Consider the following 18,305-nt stretch of genomic DNA (forward strand, 5'->3'; position numbering starts at 1 on the left):
AGCGGTGGTGTATTTGGGTTGCATTACTACCCATAAACGCTCTCCATTACAAGCTTTTCTAGCTTGTTGGCTCTCTGACCTTAACATTTGTGTGCGCGGGTGCGCGATTTGAGTGCGCTTGCGGGTCCTGCACACTATAGCTTAAGACGGGATAAAAGCTGTTGAGGTAGTGTACTATTATGTTGCTTAAATACATACTAGATCCTTTTAACTGTTAGGGAAAGAATAAAAGCGGAGAGTGAAAAGCTCTCCCACCCACATCTGATTCTTTTTGCTGCATTGCCTGTGGCACAATGTTGACCTAATATCAACTGTGTCTGTTTTGTTAAACACATTCAAATCAGTAGTACTCAAGCCTATGGGACATAACACTGTTTCTCATACTGTGACACACAAATACAAAAGCTGGTTCAAAAAGCTGGTACAAAAGCTACTGGGTTCACTATCAAAAGATTGCAATAAAATCAAAAGGTCTTAATGGACGCGCAGTGCACATATGCGCCTCACGCCTTTCCACTCGGTGCCACTCGCGTATTCTTATCAGCGAGGAATGTCTTAAATAAACACGCACGCATTTATGCCATGTCGTTGCATTGCGTTATAGACCATCGGTGAGGTCACTATTTCCAAAGCCTCCTCGTGCTGGGAAACATATTCACGCATGCTGAAAACTCAAAAACAGAAAGGCAATTGTAGTTTAACTCAAAGTTAAAGTCGTCATTACGAAATATTAACATTCGCTGCGCTTCTGTATTCTTCAGTTCCCGCTCATTGTTCACAGAAAAGTGCCAGGTATCTACGTCTCTCACGATGGAGGGATTATTTAAAATATTTTTCCCAAAGTCCAATGAGAGGTGGTATTACGGGGATGTATTCTTGCTGTTTGACCTCTAGCAAGTGAGAGGTGAACCATGGCCTCCATCCAGACCATTAGTCAGACACAATCACACAGCTTCATAGCAGATTAGTCTGCTGTATTAGGACTTAGAGCTCTATTAATGTAATCCCTCTGTTTTAGTGTGGCCTGGGTTTAGGGGCTTACATGTGCACACCCACACTCATAGACACACACACATTTAAATACATGTATGCACGCACATATACAAGCTGTTTGGGTTATGGAGTTCACAATCAATGGATTAAGGTGAAATTTAGACAGTAGCTTAATGGACACCGTACCAGGATGCTCTAAATGTGTGCACCTCTCTTTCTGTGAGTCGTCATCATTCATTTATCCATATTTGTTTTTTTTGGTTTTTTTATATCCTCTGTGCATTTCTCTGAAGTAACAACACATGTTTTTCTGTCTCTTAGGGCTGATGAGATTGAGATCTTGATGACAGACCTGGAAAGAGCCAATCAGGTAGCCCGCTCGGTTTAATACTGAATAGTATTTTTTTTTGTTTAAGTGCAACACTGTCCAAGTTGTCTTCACAAGTTTCATTGTTAAATTGTAGACAAAACAAATGCTGGCTGAAATTGTTGTGGAGGCAAACATGAGGTAAACCGATTTAAAACAATTTATTTTAGTGATATTTTATATTTTAGCTTCCTCTAAACAAATGTGACGTGACCAAACCACCAACAAGTTTTTTATTGTGCTAACACACATCCACTATGTGTCATTTATTTTATTGTGGACCCGTTAAAAAAGAAAAAAAAAAAGAAAAGAAACTTTGTCAACAGAAAAATAGTTGATAGGGACTTTCTGTCCTTTAATTGTTTATCTCTTACTTTGCCAGGCTGATTGTGGCACCCGAGCCTTGTGTTTGACACCCCTCCATGTTAATTGCAGTGAGGTTTAGCGTTCATTTTAATTGAATTCAATGAATCGCATACAAAGTCCTGCATGGCCAGGCTCCTGCTTTTTATTTTGAGTGTTTTGTGACGACAGTCGATCTCTGATTAACCGTTTACTTTAAATTGAGTCTTTGAGGTTTTGGCAGCTGAACTTTGGATTCCTTATTGTCTCCGAAATCCTTCAGAAATCTGTGGTTTGTTTTAAATGTCTGCTAAACGGGTTAACTTTTTCTTAAATACTTGCGCTTTATTTTTACGATATTGGTCACACAAATGTTTTTATTGTTGGTGTGTTTAAGACCATATGCTTGAAAGTGTGTAAGTCGGGGGCATTGAAACATATTTAATGTGTGGTTTTATCCAATATGTGAAGCACTTTGCTGTATAAATATTATTTCTAATAAGCTATTATAATAAGTACACTTGCACAGTGTGCTTTGGTTTGATTAATGTCACAGTGGGCATCATTTTTTGGATATTATTTTGTTTTTTTTAAAGAAACTGTTCCTTAACCTTCATAAAGAGCATGAGGGCCTGTTGCTGAGAGAATCTCAGAAAGGTGGTTTTGGTCTTTTTTTATTGTGGGTTTGTTGACATGAAAAATAGACCTTTAAAAATACCGAAATATTCCTGTCTATTGAGAATCCATGAGCTGTGGCTTGCTTATCACTGCGAGGGTTGCTGTTTCTTTTGCTTGTTTATTACACACCTACTAAACCCATCCAGCTGAAATAAGCCCCCCGGTCTGCCCTCTGCCCTCGTGTTGTAAATATTCCTGTGGTATCTGTTAATGTCATTGTTGTTAACTTTCATTATTAGCCCAAGAGTATGATTTGTGGTTAAAGGGGTAGCATAGGCATGTAATGTTAATATTAGCCTAAAGGTTAACGCTCCGACTATAATGCCGCACACACAAACACACACTCTATTCACACTTCTGATTTGAGGTTTACAGAGGATGACAGCATGGCCTCCAGCTCAGTCACAGACTTTTTATATGCTTTTATAAGAAGAAAATGGAAAACAGGATTTTCTTTTGCAACTAGCAGTCCAACTCCCACCCAGTCAATAACAGCTCTCAATATGGTTGCAATTAGGAACACTGTGGAATCGGCTCCCTGTAACTCCTAATGATGGCAAGTTGGCCGGCGTGGTAGATGATTCCCTACTGGAGCACGGCACTTTAGCAGTAAACACCAGGCAGCGGGTGTCATCTCAATGCTCAGGAATAACTTGAGATTTTTAATTAAGGAAATGTTCGCTCTTGGTTGTCATTCTAAATTTGTACATCACATTTCCAGCCACCCTCCACTCTGAAGTATATCATTGTTTACGCTGAAAGGGGCTGACTCGCTTTCCAAATAAAAAGTGCAGTTGACTGATAGAAGATTGTGTACTGAAAAACTTGTTCAGTTTGATTGCTAGTGTTGTGCATTCAGCATTGTACTCCTCTCCTTCACAGATGTCTTTGCTGTCAATGAGCAACGGTCACCGATTTGACAGATTTTAAACAGAGTAAAAGGGGAGGGGTTTTGCATATGAACAAAAACTTTTATTCCCGCTTTCTTGGGCTCACTATTCCCATTTTGTCTGTCTCGAAGGATGTGTTAAATAGCTCTTTAATTTTTTCTCCAGGGCTAGCGGAAAAAATGAGACGGGTTGAGTAGGGAAAACGGGAAAGCGTGTACAATAAAATTAACACTGAACTCACACAGAAGTGATCTGCGTTAAACTTTAGATTAATAGTGTTTTAACTGTAGGAACCTGCGACACAGGATTTTCCCTGAACGTTTCTCCTTTTCTTTTTCTTTCCAGCGAGCAGAAGCAGCTCAGAGAGAGGCAGAGTCAGTCAGAGAGCAGCTGTCCTTGAGCAACCAATCCCAGCAGCTCAGCAGCCCGGCCAAGGCTGACCCAAACACGGTAACATGTTTCACTCATTCACTGGATTGATAGGCTAAAGATCAGCTTGGCCTTTTTATGCTACACTGACAGACTGATTAATGGCTCAGTCACACTAGAGTAAAAATAGGGTGGCAACCTCTTTGCCACTAGGAAAAATAGGCGGTTGCTCAGTGATTTCAATAAATCTTTTGCAAGTCGTTGCTGGAACAAACTGATCATCCAAAGGCTGAGCATGCAACACCATCGACCTTTAGCAGACCACTTTTGATCGCAAGGCGACTGCACAGATCCCCTTGTGGGAGGCAGCCTGTCTCCAAACACACACAGTCCAGCTCGGACCGACTGCCATCACTCTGACAGATTGGTGAAGGTTTGCAAATAATTGCCATTTAATTTTTAAACACAGACAGATTGATTGCAATGTGTTGGCAGTCTGAGCGAGCATGTGCCGATAAACGCAACTCAGCTGCCCGTCTCTGCAGTTGGGAGCTTGGCTCAAGTGGTTGCCTGCTTCTGGTTATATTTCTGTATATATGTTAGGTTGTGCACATCATCATTTTTAAATCACTGTCCTGCAGCAACTATATCATTATTTGTGGAGGAACATTTTCATTTCTGTTACAAATCCATGAGGTTCTGACTGAATTCTGATTACGAGTAGATAATGTGAGTTTCGTTGTATGTAGATGCCAATAGATTTGCCACAGTTGATCACCATTATCACAAACAGATTTTATGTAATTGCCAAATCAACCCATTCAGTTACACACTGATCACAGCAAGAGTCTTTTTGCCTTTTTATTACCATCTTAATGCAAGTTGCTTTAAAGATGGCAACTGACTGCGAGTGGTGGCAGACCAGATTGCTGGTTCACTGCATTTGGTCACAGTAATTATTTCCGTGCCCTGGTCTCCCTAGTGACTGTAGCTTTAAGCCTCACTTTATGGATAGACTTTAGTCACACATCTTAAAGGTCAGATGCTGGAGTAACCAGTTAAGCTTCCTTAAGAAGTAAGATGTGATTGGTATATGGATTAACTGATTTATTGGATTTAACCAATAGCTTGCAGACATGGGACTTGGTTAGTGTACAGCTACTACTGTTCTGCCAAAGTTATCTACTTTCCTTTGGTATGAAGTGATTGTGATTGATTGCATCATCTGTGACTATGAATCTGAAGAAGTAAGCCTTTTGACAAGATAATCAATATTGATCAGCTTTGTTTGACACAAAACATCCACTGATGAAATTATTCATTTGATAGAACTTGAGACTATATGTGGCTGGAGACTTACTCAATTAAACTGCCTAACTTTTTGGACTTTAGGAACAGTCGGAAGAGGTGGCGTCCCATTCAAATCTGGAGGCGGAGCTCAGGGCCAAAGAAAGAGAGACTGCCCAGCTGGTGGAAGATGTGCAGAGACTGCAGGCCAGCCTGACCAAACTCCGAGAGACCACCAGCTCCCAGATCTCACAGCTGGAACAGCAGCTTAGCAGCAAATCCGAAGTTCTGAAGGTACCAACACAACAAACATCTGATTTTGGTTGGAAGCCACTTTAACTTTTCATTTATAATAGTAAAACTTACGTAGCTTGTCTTTTTCCCGTTTGCTTAACCCTATTCACCAGTTTACACCCTTCGTTGTGTAGAGTTAAGTAAATAATAGAAACGCAGGATCTACTGAGATCCAAGGGTTGATTTGTATTATTGTTTTAATTGTCTCTGTTGCATCTTTGCAATGTGTAGGAGCTGGAGGAGAAGCTGCAGAAGCAAGCTGACTATGAGGAGGTGAAGAAGGAGTTGAGGTGAGGAGTGAACACAGGCATTTGTGTGTCCTGTACAGATCTGTTTATTGCACGAGTCTGATGTCTTTAGACACGTGCAGTAAACAGAAGATGTGTCTCTTCATTTAATGTGGGTAACTCAATTGGGTGCCCTTACGTAGGCGAAGCCTTTGTGTTTGTAGTTTTGTATCGTCAGTCTCGCTCTTTGTCATTAAAAAGAAAGACATAGAAAAGTTAGCATGCTGTGTGTTTGTGTATATTTGGCGGTTTTCTCATGCTTGCTTTTTTTCCCTCCCTCCTTTCTCAGTATCCTCAAGGCTATGGAGTTTGGAGCATCCGACTCTGTGCAGGTAAGACTAAGCAGCAGACTGTAGACTTCAGGTTGCAGCCACTAAGTTATTGACAAAGCAAAAATTGCACAACTAGATCAGTAAACATGACCATCTGAGAGGAGAGGCTGGAGAAAAGCTGTGTCAAAAGCTTTAATTTCCCCCTCTGTTCCTGATCTCCTTTCTGCCAGGACTCATCCAAACCCCTGGAGGTTCTGTTACTGGAGAGGAACCGAAGTCTTCAATCGGAGAGCGCCGCTTTGCGCATCGCCAACACCGAGCTGAGCGGTAAGTCTTATGTTGCTGTAAGGACCGGGTTCATCGACACCGGACAAACTGCTTTCACAAAACAAAAAAAAGAGAGAAGGTCAAGGGAGATTATGAGGCTTTAGCTGCAGTTCAAGTCATCAGGGAAGTGCATACAATCTTGTGTGCATATAGATGGTCTTTCTCTGAGAATACTTAGCTCGTAATGTTTGCGGAATTATTTGCACCACAGCAGCCCACATGTACAGGTTCATTGGTCGAAAAAAAAATAATGCAAAAGTCATGCAAAACTTTCTCATGGTTTGGAAATGTTGCTGGTGTAGTCCCGCTCTTCATGGAAGGGAGGAAAAGGCATCTTTGGTGTTTTGTAAATACCCCAGCAGGAGGTCAACCTGAACGGTAACGGAGCCGCATTACACAAGAACGAGGACAACGTGCAATGCCCCCGACATTAGGACTCTTGCCCTCTGCAACAGTGTTTATGGGTTTGAAATGTCATGGCTTTAGGCATGAATAGCTGAATAGCTTTGAATTGATTAACATTCACAGTGAGAGGAGCTTACTGTCTTACTCAATCATGTTAAGTCTCAATGGTTATGCATTAGAATAATATTTCTCCCAGCGATTATTATCAAGATGGGTTCTAGTAGTTACAAGACTGAGAAAATATATTTTTTTGTCTGTATTTGTTCTGGTGAATAGAAAAATGTATTCAGTAGAACTCTCTAGGAGACAAGCAGCCGAGGGCCTTTGTTTTGAGTCAGCAGAGCTGTGCAGTCTGTCTTTTGGTGACATGCGTCTTTTTTTCTGTTAAGCCAAACTAATTTCAGAAGTTTTTTTTTATTTATTAATGTTTTTTCACCTGGATGTATTTTTCTGGACTAAAAACGATGTTACTACACCTACAATGGAATAAATCGGTGTGTAAGGACACACTGCAGCAGCATGGAAGAGGACTTGGTGTATTGGCTATCTAAGGACATCATCTTGCTCTGTCCAGTTACTTCTGCTTTGCCTGCAGCAGAGAGAGAGGGAAAAAGAGACTGAGCCCTGGGCCAAGCTAATCTGCCTAAGTGGCACAGTGTCAATTGTTTTGTTTGTCCTTTTTTTTTCCCTCCAGGCTGTGGCTTACAAGAAAGGTTGAAATCACAAATGCATGGGCACTTGCCTGGGGGGGTTGGCAAAAAAGGAAAACAGAGTTCACTAATTTGAAAAAGACTTGATTAAGACAACTTTCAACGTTTGTTATTTTATTTTTTCTCTCTCGTTTTGGAACCCCTTTTTTGTTGACTCCCCCCATAATGCATGGTGTGTCTGACCTTTCTTGTAGGGTCAGCCGGGCGAAAAGGGACAGAAGAGTCCACAGCGAAGGAGGAGACCGCGCCAAGCGACCCCTCTTCCTCACCCCCTCCTCCCCCTCCCTCTCTTCCGTCCTCCTCACTGCGCCCCCTGTCTCGCACTCACACGGACCCTCTCAACACTGCCACCACCACCACCAGCAGCAGCAGCAACAGCAGTGAAACGCTCCCTTTCGCTCCTACGGGCATTGGACAGGACTTCTACTCCCCCGTCTTCCCTCTGGTGGGTGGTAAGATGGCTTTGAACTCCTTGATTCAGCGGCAGCTGCTCCAGACCTTCTACTCAAAAGCCTTGCAGGAGTCCTCTGGAATCCCCAGTGGGGCTCTACTGTTCACCCCCTTCACGCCAACCCTCAGCTCCATCCCTACCTCCACCCCTGGCTCAGGGTCTGCTGCCATCCCTCTGGCAGCCAGCAGCCCCCAGCCACCTCCAGCCAGCCCTGACATGGCTCCTGTTAACGGGAGCAGTACAGCTGGCAGCGCCCCCTCCCCATCACCAAGCCACTCTGATGCTAATACAGGAAGTGTTTTGGACGGGGAGGACATGGACACAGCGGAGATTGCTCGGCAAGTGAAAGAGCAGCTGATCAAGCACAACATTGGTCAGCGTGTGTTTGGTCATTATGTGCTGGGACTGTCCCAGGGATCAGTCAGCGAGATCTTGGCCAGACCAAAGCCGTGGAACAAGCTAACCATCAGGGGGAAGGAGCCGTTCCACAAGATGAGGCAGTTCCTCGCCGATGAGCAGAACATCCTCGCTCTGCGCAGCATCCAGGGACGGCAGAGAGGTGAGTCTGCGTTCCTGTATTGTTGTCTGTGCGTGGGGGAGTGTGTGTGTCTTGCATGTTGTGTGTATGTGTGTAAAGCCCTGCACAGAGCAACTGATTAGCTTGTCAATATGGACTAGCTTTTTTATTTTTCTTTCTCTTTCCTAACTCCCATTCTGTGCCCCACCTGTGTTTTTTGAATGAGCTCCTAGTCACGCACTGATCCCAAGAGCCTCTCCTAGCTATCGTGGTCAATACAGAAACCTTTCACACATCAATAGTATTGATCGGTGGGAACTAGGAGAAAGGCAGGGGTACTGTTAACTACGGGTAGATTCGATTAGCCTGGGCTTGCCTTTCTTAACGCATCAAGACATTGCTGATTGAAGTTGGTCTCAGAGGTACATAAAAAATATAACACAATTTGCCAGCGAGTCATAGATGGTCCATGTTGGTATTCCCATGTTTGATAGCTGCCACTAGGCCGTCTCTGTGGTGGCTTTATTATTACTGTTGGAGGTAGAAGTTGGAATCCTACTTGGGCCACAGATGGTTAAGATCAATGCATTTATGGTACTATATAATGTGCATTGGAAGGAACAGACACTTATTATGTTTGCAGAGCATTGTAAGGCACCATTTAGTCTAGCTGTAAAAGGAAAAAAACACACAAGTGCTGTAACATAGTGTGTGGTATATTGTTTTTAACAGAGGGCTCAGGCCAGCCCCAGCTTAGCCGAGTGTTTCAGGACGCTCCGAAGCGGAGAACCCTCTCCGATACAGCTTCACACACAGGTCTGTCCCCTTCACACACGGAGATTCTAGCACGTTCTGTCTGTGTGGCATGTTTGTGTTGGGATGTTTCTGTGTTGTGTGTGCCTATGTCGCCATATATTAATTGCGGGCAGGCATACAGATATAAATGTGCCTTGAAGGTAACCGCACAGTTTCAGTGACTTGCGTCAAAGGAAAAGCCAGCATGTGTATTTAGGGATTTTATTGGTAGTTGTTATTCTGCGGGGAGTATTTACTATACGAACCCTGCAGCACGTGTGCATGTGCAAGCTCTAAAGGGACCTGAGAAATTATGACAATCCCTCCAGTGTAGTTGCCTTGAAGCTCAGTGGTGGGAATGTTGTTCTTTGTGCTGTGCTATGGTGTAATTCTTCCATCAGCGTCTCCTCTTTATCTGTTCTGTTAGTATTCCCAGCGTTTTAATCTGACGAGGTATTCCGTCTCCTCCCATTCCCTCATCCTCTCTTTCCAGGTAACATCACCGCTCGTGTGCGCACCCCAGAGGCAGGTTCTGATGAAGCTATCAAGTCCATACTGGAGCAGGCCAAAAGAGAGCTGCAGGTGCAGAAAGCTGGTAAGTTGGAGTTATTTATTTAATTTTTTTCCCCCGTCTTCTCCGGGGCATTTAAGGTGCCCATGATGGCTGTGTCTGTAATGAAGGCCGTTTTTCTCCTCTCTGTAGACTTGTCTCATGCTCAGCCGTCCTATGCAGGACTGAAAGGGGGAGGTGGAATAGGAAGTGGAGGGGGGAGCGGATCAGACGAAGCCATCCGCTCCATCCTAGAACAAGCTCGCAGGGAGATGGAAGCCCAACAGGCCGCACTGGAGCCCATCCTTAAAGCATCATCTTCCTCTTCGTCATCAGTGTCACTATCACAGAGGGACATCCTGAGCTCATCTCTTACCGCCCCGCTCCCCCCTTACAACCCCCTGGCCCTTTCCCTCAAGAAACCTCCCAGCTCCCTCTTGTCCTCGCCCTCATCCCCGTCTCCAATTCTGGACTTTAGCTCCAGCGTGAAGAGAGAGGGCCGCAGCTCTTCGGGGGTTGATATGTCTGCTGACGGAGCTCTCAGGATGGGTCGGGGCTCAGAGGGACTGTCCCGCTCCGGAAGTGCCGGAGGAGCAGGTTACTGGAGAGAGCAGTGGTGGAGCAACATGCAGACGGATCCGCGAAGGACCATGTCCAGCCAGATAGGAGAAGAGAACCACAACCAGGAGGACTCTAAAGAGGTGAGGTTTATGGGCAGTTCCAGAGTTTCATGGCTTTGCTTTGACTGTCCATTGGTTGCACGTCTGAAGTCTTCTCCCTCCGCGGGGTTTAGGGTATACTGACCGACAGTCTGTCTCGACACAAACCGTGGAACAAGTTGAACCAGAGGAGCAGAGAGGCGTACCTCCGCATGCAGCCTTGGCTCAACGGAGACCAGGGGCAAAACGCACACATCCAGCAAACTCAGAACCAAGGTAAACAAATCACATGCAAATACACACACCGACACACACCATATATTATGCTGGAACACTACTCTGAAAGCCTGATTAGAGCTAGTGGCTAGTTGTTACTGTCACTCTGTCACTCACCCCACCCGCCCTCCTCCTCATCCCCCTCGTCCTTCTTGCTTCCATCCCACCCACCGTCTCCCCCCTCCTGCTCACTTCTCCTCCCACTATCCCCCTCCTCCCCCCACATCCCCAGTGCTGTGGCAGTGTCAGCCAGCAAGCTGCTGGTTTGTCATGTCATAGACAAGTTAGTGTTGCAGCGCCAGATGGCAGCTCTGCATGTGTGTGTCTGCGCGCATGTGTGCGTGTGCGTACATGCACGTGTGTGTCTCTTTTTCTCTCTGGGGGTGTAAACAGCAGCTAATGTACACTGACAGCTCCTCATGACTGCTCTCTTCCAGCCTGCTGAGCTGCACAGCGGCACTACACAGACAGAGACAGGGAGATGAAGGAATAGGAGGAGGAAGCCAAAAAGGCTTCAAACTGAAAACTTAAGCACCTTTGCTGTTTGTTCAACAGGAGTTAAATTAGTCGATGTAATTTGACTGAAGTCCCTCCTGAACCCAGCAGGGAGAGGAGATGAAACTAGTGTCGCCTCGCATAGTTACACGTCGCCTAACCTGTGCGAACTTTCTCATTCTGTGTCGTGCTCGAGCAGAGGGTACTCCCAAGACATCAGCAAGCTGCAGCCCCGCTCCAGAGTCCCCCCTCAGTTCAGCTGAAGAATCTGTCAATGGTCTCACTGGGGACCCACTTGCATCACAGTCCTCCAGTCTCAAACCTCCGTCTGAGGATCCTTCAGGTGGGGAGTCTCAGCCGGGCACCCCGCTGCCTCTACCAGGTCACTCGGGTTTGAGCATCCAGGAGATGGTTGCAATGTCTCCTGAGCTTGATACCTATGCCATCACCAAGAAGGTTAAGGAGGTGCTAACCGATAATAACCTGGGTAAGACCTTTTTTTTTTTTTTTTTTTTTTTTTTTTTTTTTGCTCTTATGCTCAATTGTGGTGTTGTACTTTTCTGTGTAGTTTAACTGGTTCCATTTTCTTTCTCCAAACCAGGTCAGCGTCTGTTTGGGGAGACTATCCTGGGTCTGACTCAGGGTTCTGTCTCAGACCTGCTGGCCAGGCCTAAACCCTGGCACAAGCTGAGCCTGAAGGGCAGGGAGCCCTTTGTCCGCATGCAGCTCTGGCTCCAGGACCCACACAGCGTGGAGAAACTTATGGACATGAAACGCCTGGAGAAGAAAGGTGTGTGTGTGTGTGTAACAAAAAGCTCAATGAGTAGAAATAGATGCATACTCTATATACAGCACAGCATGCTGTCAGAAATAATAATCGAAAGGCTCAGAAAACCTTTCATGTTTTGTGCTTAAGCATGCATTTATTTGAGAAATATGCTCACAAAAAAACAAAGCAAAAAAAACCACACAAGCAGCAGCCTTTGAATTACACATGCACATCTGCACATAATATCCTTTGTGCAGGACAGCAGAGCATGTTGTGCAGATCACAGTCATCTTGGTGTGATGTCAGTACCAATCAGGACTGCAGACATCACGTACTGTATTCAATGTGACAGCTAGGCGACTGCCGGGGGCCTGCTTACTCACAGTCATCAGCACTACTCTTCATCATCGTCATCAACATAATAATCATCAGTGTCTATAAGCTCGTATTTTTATCATTTATTAGCCCATTGCCCGCTCCATCACTCCATCATCCTGCACTCTTTTCTGTCAGGAGGATACGTTTAGGAATCAAAAACCCCCAATAGGCCTGCTTCATAACCCTCCCCCTCCTCCCTCGCTGCCTCACAGTGACCCTGCACTGCCCACTTGAAGCAAACAGGGCATGGATATTTGAACCTGCCAGTGGGCACAGCCGTCCAGGATCAGCTTACCCTGCTGATATCACAAACTACGCACAAGGGCGAAAAACACAACTGACCTTACGCCTGTGTGGTCGGGGGGTTGGACTGGTGGGGTTGCACTACATTCAGCTTCATGTTAGATTATTGACCAAGAGTAATGCATCCAAATAGCAATGGGCAATAGTTCTGGCTACCAGCAGAGCCCAGAGGAAAGACATGGACCTAGTCCAAAGTTACCACATTTGACCTCTCACCCTTGTGGTGCAAGCCTGCGAGGCGGCGCACAACTTTGAGAGCGCTCTAACCTTGCTCTGAGGGGCTTTTCCCTGCAACACTAATGTATCTGGCAGCATGTATTGGGGTTGGGAAAATGTCAACCTCATACGAAGCTGCCATGAGCTGTTCATTTTCAGTTGCTGGCGCCCCGAGTGAACGGTGCTGCTTGTTTGCTGTAAAATGGAAGAGATGCATTCATTGTTACAACTGGTGAGAAAGACGAGAGCACCACCTAGTGGCTGATCGGGAGGCTGGCGGCATTAGTTGTCAGACCTGTTACGTTGTATGAAAACAGAGCAGCTTTATTACTCCAAGTCTTTGTCATCATCTTGCTAATCTGCATTGAGCTTGGCTCAACTGCAGCTGATTCAGAGCTCAGTAATAGGGGTTATTGCCGAGAAGAGAGACTACATCTCCTGCCTCAGGGCTTTTGATGGAAACACGATTACACATTAACGGCGGAAATTCAAAGGCAATCAGTGTTTTCTTATTGAATGGCAAACCTTGCTGACAAATCTTTTACCTGTTTATGTTCCAGCTGAAGTCCCACCTCTCTGCTGCTCTGCTCTCTTTATATTTTAATGCAGCACATTTTATATAACTGCTTAAATGTCATGTGGTACAGCTATTTATGCATTTTTAAATGTAATCCTTCACTTGTATTGAAATGTCTCTGTTATGCATTGTAGTTTGCATCTGTGGTTTTTACTGGTGTTGCCAGCTTTATCATTGAAACTCCCATTCATTTGTAGATTTATTAATGTATTCACTGGATGACCCATTTCTCCCTCTTTCCCATCCAGCATACATGAAGAGGCGGCTGAGCTCCTTGAGTGATGGCCATTCTGTGGACGGAGGCTTGGTGGGGTCAGAGTACATGCAGGGCTCCCAGAGCCCAGGGCAGCAGCAGCTGAAGAAGCCCAGGGTGGTGCTGGGCCCTGAGGAGAAGGAGGCTCTGAAAAAGGCTTATCAGCAGAAGCCCTACCCCTCCCCCAAAACCATTGAGGAGCTGGCCTCCCAGCTCAACCTAAAGACCAGTACTGTTATCAACTGGTTCCATAACTACAGGTCAGTATTTAGGAGAAAAAAAGATGGACTCCTGCTAAATTCTTTCTGTTGTTCTGCTTTTATTAGCTGCTCTCTGATGGATTAAATATAGTTTACCTGAAGTTAACACGATAAGGATCTCATGTCTTTGTGAATAGTACCTCTGTTCAAATTCCTTGTTTTATTGAAATACATTAGTGGGTTCGTCTTGACTTTATCTGCGGATAAATGAATTGTCTAAATCTTTGTGTACGACTCTGCCAGATCACATTGTGTTTTTGTTGCACTGTTAGTCCAAATGCGTAAGCTGTTCCCTGTTCATCGAAAATATTTTGACATTAGTAGAGTGTATTATATTCCACAAAATGAATTTCAGGATTTAATTAGCGTGACTGAACTCATGTTTCCCTCTTAGGTCACGTATTCGGCGAGAGCTCTTCATAGAGGAGATCCAGGCAGCTGGAGGGGTAGGGCCTGGCAGCGAAGCGGGATCGCCTTCCCTCCGTGGGTCCAAATCAGGAGAAGGGGACAGCTGCGATGGGACGGAATCTGAGGGCACAGTGGAGACACGCCAATCTCTGGGCATTGGCTTGGAGGATCACAGAGGAGCATGCAAAGACCACGACATGGAGGCTGAGTCTGAGGCAGGGGGCTCTAATAATTCCCCTGCCCAGTTAGACTGCACCGCCACAGGCTTGGCCGGGCCGGGCTCCAGCGGTGGACAGGGTGGACTGGGGCTTTTCAGCCTCACAGAGGCATCCTCCAGTAGCTCTGCCTCTAGTACTAACATCCCAGCCTCTGGCCCTGCCAGGAACCCCAGGGACAACAATCTGCGCAAGAAGAAAGCAGCCAATCTCAATAACATCATCCACAGGCTGGAGAAGGCTGCCAGCAAAGAGGATCCCTCAGAGTGGGAGTTCTAGCTCCCCCTGATCATCCTTCATCCTTCTCGTCTCATAACCTCACGACCTCTAACCTTGGACCCCTCCTGCTCTGTTCCAGTTGGAGAGTGGACACAGCCAAAGTCAAGCTCAGCAGCCATTTTTATTACGTAGAAGCTTTCCAAAAAGAGGAAAGAAACAAAGAGTGGTTGGCAAAACCCTTAAAAAGAAGATTTACTGAATACGTAGAAGAACAAAATAAGAGAACTTAATTGTTTCTCCTGTTTTTTTTTTTGTTTGTTGTTTTTAAAAACTGCGTTTTGTTTTTGTACTGAGAAAAGCACTTAGCCGTCCTGCTGGCCTCTGGCCCTGCTGTACCTCCCCCTATCACCAGCCACTGGTGCACCAGACTGGTTAGTCCTGAGCTGGGGTCTGACCCACAGCTGGGGTTGAAACCTGGACTCAGTAACACAGGCAAGGCCTGACACAGCAGCTGTCACAGTGATAGACACTGATAGATGATAGATAGAGACAGGAACTCTCTTACAAGAACTCTCACTTTCTTAAAGGAGATTTTTTTCCGCTCTTCTTCTCACCTCCCAAGTGTCCACAAACCTCCCCTCACTCAGTGAGATGCCTCATTTTTCACACTGTAGAGTGACTGTTACAAACCCTTTGCCTTTTTCACTCACTGCGTGTGTGTGCGTGTGTTTGTATGTTAGGGGTTGTGTCAGTGTGCACCTGTGTGTGTGTGTGCGAGAGTGTATACACACCCAGAAAAAAGAGAAAAAAAAAGAAATGGTGTGTATGTGTATTCTCTTCTCAATGGCAGCATGTTTTCATTTTTTTAATCTCACTCCTACACTCTTAAGAGGGTAGTTGAAGGCCTGCTGGCTGAGCTGCCATGGTTACTGGTGTAAGAACGATGAACTTTGACCTGTTGTGTCCCATATCCTATCCTGCTGACAGCCATGTGATGGCCAGAAGGATGTGTAATTCCTCACAAAATACACACACTCATCTGAAGAGGAAGGAAGGAAGGAAGGACCCCTCTTTTTGCCTCCTTAAACCCTTCTTTTTAGGATGAAGGATGATCTGTTTTTTCTTTGTTTTGTTTTTAAATATTGCAATTTGGTTGCCAATAAGAGATTGCACAGTCTATTGACTCTAAAGAGTACAAAAATAGGGAATTTTAGGAAACATTTTTAATTAGTACAAAATAAGAACAGAAAAGACAAGAATAACAAGTTACTGTTTAAAAAAAGAAAGAAAGAAACAACAACCTTAGAATGGAATAATGTTGCATTGTTGACATACAATACAATGAATTCACGTAGTACTGTAGCTGTCTGACATGGTGATACTATACGTGTCTCTCGTTGTTTTTGGTTGTGCACGTCACAACTTTGCCCAGCACTGGACCTGCTGGGTGGGTGTGTTTGTGTGTGTGTGTGCGCGTGTGTGCGTGTATGTCCGCACCACCGACAAAATTTTCTCTGTTCACAAACACACATCTTTTTATAGGCCAAATCAGGAAGAGTGTGTGTCTGTGTGCATTTGTTATTTGCCTGCATGTAAGTCAGGGTTGAGGTCAGTTCACTCAGAATTGGACCGATCGATCGATCGATTTGTCAATAATGAAATTCTTGATGGAAAATGGGTATTTTTTTTTTTTTTTTTAAGCAAATGAATTGCAGCGTGCAGAAACTTCTGCTGGTGAATTCGCCCCAACCCTGGTGTGAGTAGTTACCACTCTCCTCCAGTCTCTCCTGTATCCAGGGATGTAAGTCTTTTTTGCATTGAATTCTACTGTATACACTACAAATTATAAGGCATATCACCTCCTCCCTGTCCCACACAAGCCCTCAGTGCCTGTCAGCCCACTGCCTCCCCTTTGTTTGTGTGTTTGTGTGCGTGCGTGAGAGTTTGCGTGGATGCATGTGCACGCACGCCTGTCGTCAATACATGCGTGTGCACAAAGCGTGCGTGAGACTCGAGTGTTCAGTGTTTCCAATGAGTGGGGTCATATTTCGTATCTTGCACACACTACTAGTGCACAACTGACACCCTTCTTTAAGCTGTTTGATGCGTTACCATTACATTAATCTTCTCACAAAGTAGTGTAATACTATGATTTACTGTAGCTTGGTTTTATTGCTATTTTGCATTTATAGTTTGGTTTTTATTCCGCTTATTTATAGGTGCTGTATTTTTCATTTAATGTCTTATCATTTGAGTTGTCTATTTTTTAAGGGATTATACTGTTCCTGAGGGCAAGTAACATTTTTATTAGACGTATAGACTGCCGGCAGTATTGGTTAATATTTACAAAGATGTACTAGTTCTCATTTGTTTGTATATTCATGAATCCTAAAGTTTAGTGTCATTTCAATAGCTTTTGAAAGATGTGTTTTGCTACAGTTCATGCTCCCGTAAGCATAAAAAGCTCTTACCACAACTGTTATGCTCACACACACACAAAAAGAAACTGCTAGCTAGAGAATCAAAGGACATATCAAGATCAGTGAATATATGATAGCATATCTGTTTTCCTGTTTTCTATCCTCCAATAATATTTGTTTGTTTGTTTGTTTGTTTGTTTTTTTTGTCCTTCCTTTTTTTTCTTTTCCTGGGCAAGCCCAACACTACCGCTCGGCAGGACACGCAGCTTTCTTTAGATGTAGACCTTGCCCACTCATTAATCACATTAACTTAATTAACTGGTCCAAATTATACACTTTGTCAAATAGGTCAAGTGAAATTACCTAAACATACGAACGCGTGTTAACTTGAAAGAGGTCATATCTGCCAAATTGAGATTAGAGAAGTGTACCAGCTAGCAGGTGTGCTACGCCAGATCGAGCAGAGATAGCCAGCCTATGATTATGCAGAATTTCTATTGCAGTTAGTAACGAAGCACTTATTAGGATCTTTGTAAGACTTACCAGGACAGGGTCTGTAAACACTACAACAAGAGTACAATCCCGGGATCCTGGGAAGTGTATGCCTTTAAAAAAAAAAAAAAAAAAAAAAAAAAGTGGTTGTAAACCAAGCACAGATGCTTATCCACATTGTAACACTAAAAACAACAACAAAAAAGAATCATAAGATAGCTGTACCCATGTTTTCTATGTGATTAAACTGAGTTTCTGTCCAGCCAACCCTTATTTCAAACTACAGATGACTGTGTGACAGGCGGGCCGTCGTCCTGTGCAGGTGTAGATATCATGAGTATCAAACGTGTTGTTTTCTATTCACAAATCCCAACGTTTTTTTATAGCCTCCCACTTTCCCCTCAGCGTATACTCGAGATAAGGCGGCAGCCCATCAAAAGTTTAAATCGGACTTTCCAAAGCGTCTGTTAGTTGTTAAAAAATAATCGCCCAAACGTCGGCTCTCCCTGCCGTCGACTGATGTGAGACATCTGTCCCCTGCTGCGCGCTGAATAGTGATACTGCCTTCTGTTGGGACCGCTTGGACTGGACAGCCACAGTGTGTTTGTTTTATGGTGATGAATAGCTACTGTAAAGTATGAGCACTTAACCCATCAGTAATTATTTTCTTTTTTCTTTTGTAATAGCCTGATCCATCCGCTCACCCGAACCGTGTGAGATCATCAGATTTGTGCCTTTAACTGCCAAGCAGGGCACCAAACTAGTGATGTCATTAGATGTAGAGGATTCCCCCCGATTCGTTCGCGATGCATCTCGCGTCCTGACCTGAAA

General features: G+C 44.5%; 1 protein-coding gene across 3 annotated transcripts in view; it reads left to right on the forward strand.

Annotated features, from left to right (window-relative positions):
- Positions 1-18,305, forward strand: part of cux1b (cut-like homeobox 1b) — a 62,356-nt gene that overhangs the window by 37,688 nt on the left and 6,363 nt on the right. Inside the window, exons 9-23 of one of the 3 annotated variants that reach the window (XM_005929946.3) lie at positions 1,315-1,363; positions 3,616-3,720; positions 5,032-5,220; positions 5,452-5,510; positions 5,797-5,839; positions 6,010-6,106; positions 7,416-8,231; positions 8,922-9,005; positions 9,478-9,579; positions 9,688-10,235; positions 10,328-10,469; positions 11,164-11,451; positions 11,566-11,754; positions 13,456-13,720; positions 14,115-17,623. In XM_005929946.3, coding sequence (XP_005930008.1) covers positions 1,315-1,363; positions 3,616-3,720; positions 5,032-5,220; positions 5,452-5,510; positions 5,797-5,839; positions 6,010-6,106; positions 7,416-8,231; positions 8,922-9,005; positions 9,478-9,579; positions 9,688-10,235; positions 10,328-10,469; positions 11,164-11,451; positions 11,566-11,754; positions 13,456-13,720; positions 14,115-14,622 — 3,484 coding nt within the window. In that variant the 3' untranslated portion in view covers positions 14,623-17,623. Of the gene's footprint in view, positions 1-1,314; positions 1,364-3,615; positions 3,721-5,031; positions 5,221-5,451; positions 5,511-5,796; positions 5,840-6,009; positions 6,107-7,415; positions 8,232-8,921; positions 9,006-9,477; positions 9,580-9,687; positions 10,236-10,327; positions 10,470-11,163; positions 11,452-11,565; positions 11,755-13,455; positions 13,721-14,114; positions 17,624-18,305 lie in introns of those variants that run through there. The other 2 variants (XM_005929947.3, XM_005929948.3) reach the window with 2 other exon arrangements.

This window comes from Haplochromis burtoni, unplaced genomic scaffold (assembly GCF_018398535.1).
Source record: "Haplochromis burtoni strain Fernald_Lab_line unplaced genomic scaffold, NCSU_Asbu1 Contig_128, whole genome shotgun sequence".
Lineage (NCBI taxonomy): Eukaryota > Metazoa > Chordata > Actinopteri > Cichliformes > Cichlidae > Haplochromis > Haplochromis burtoni.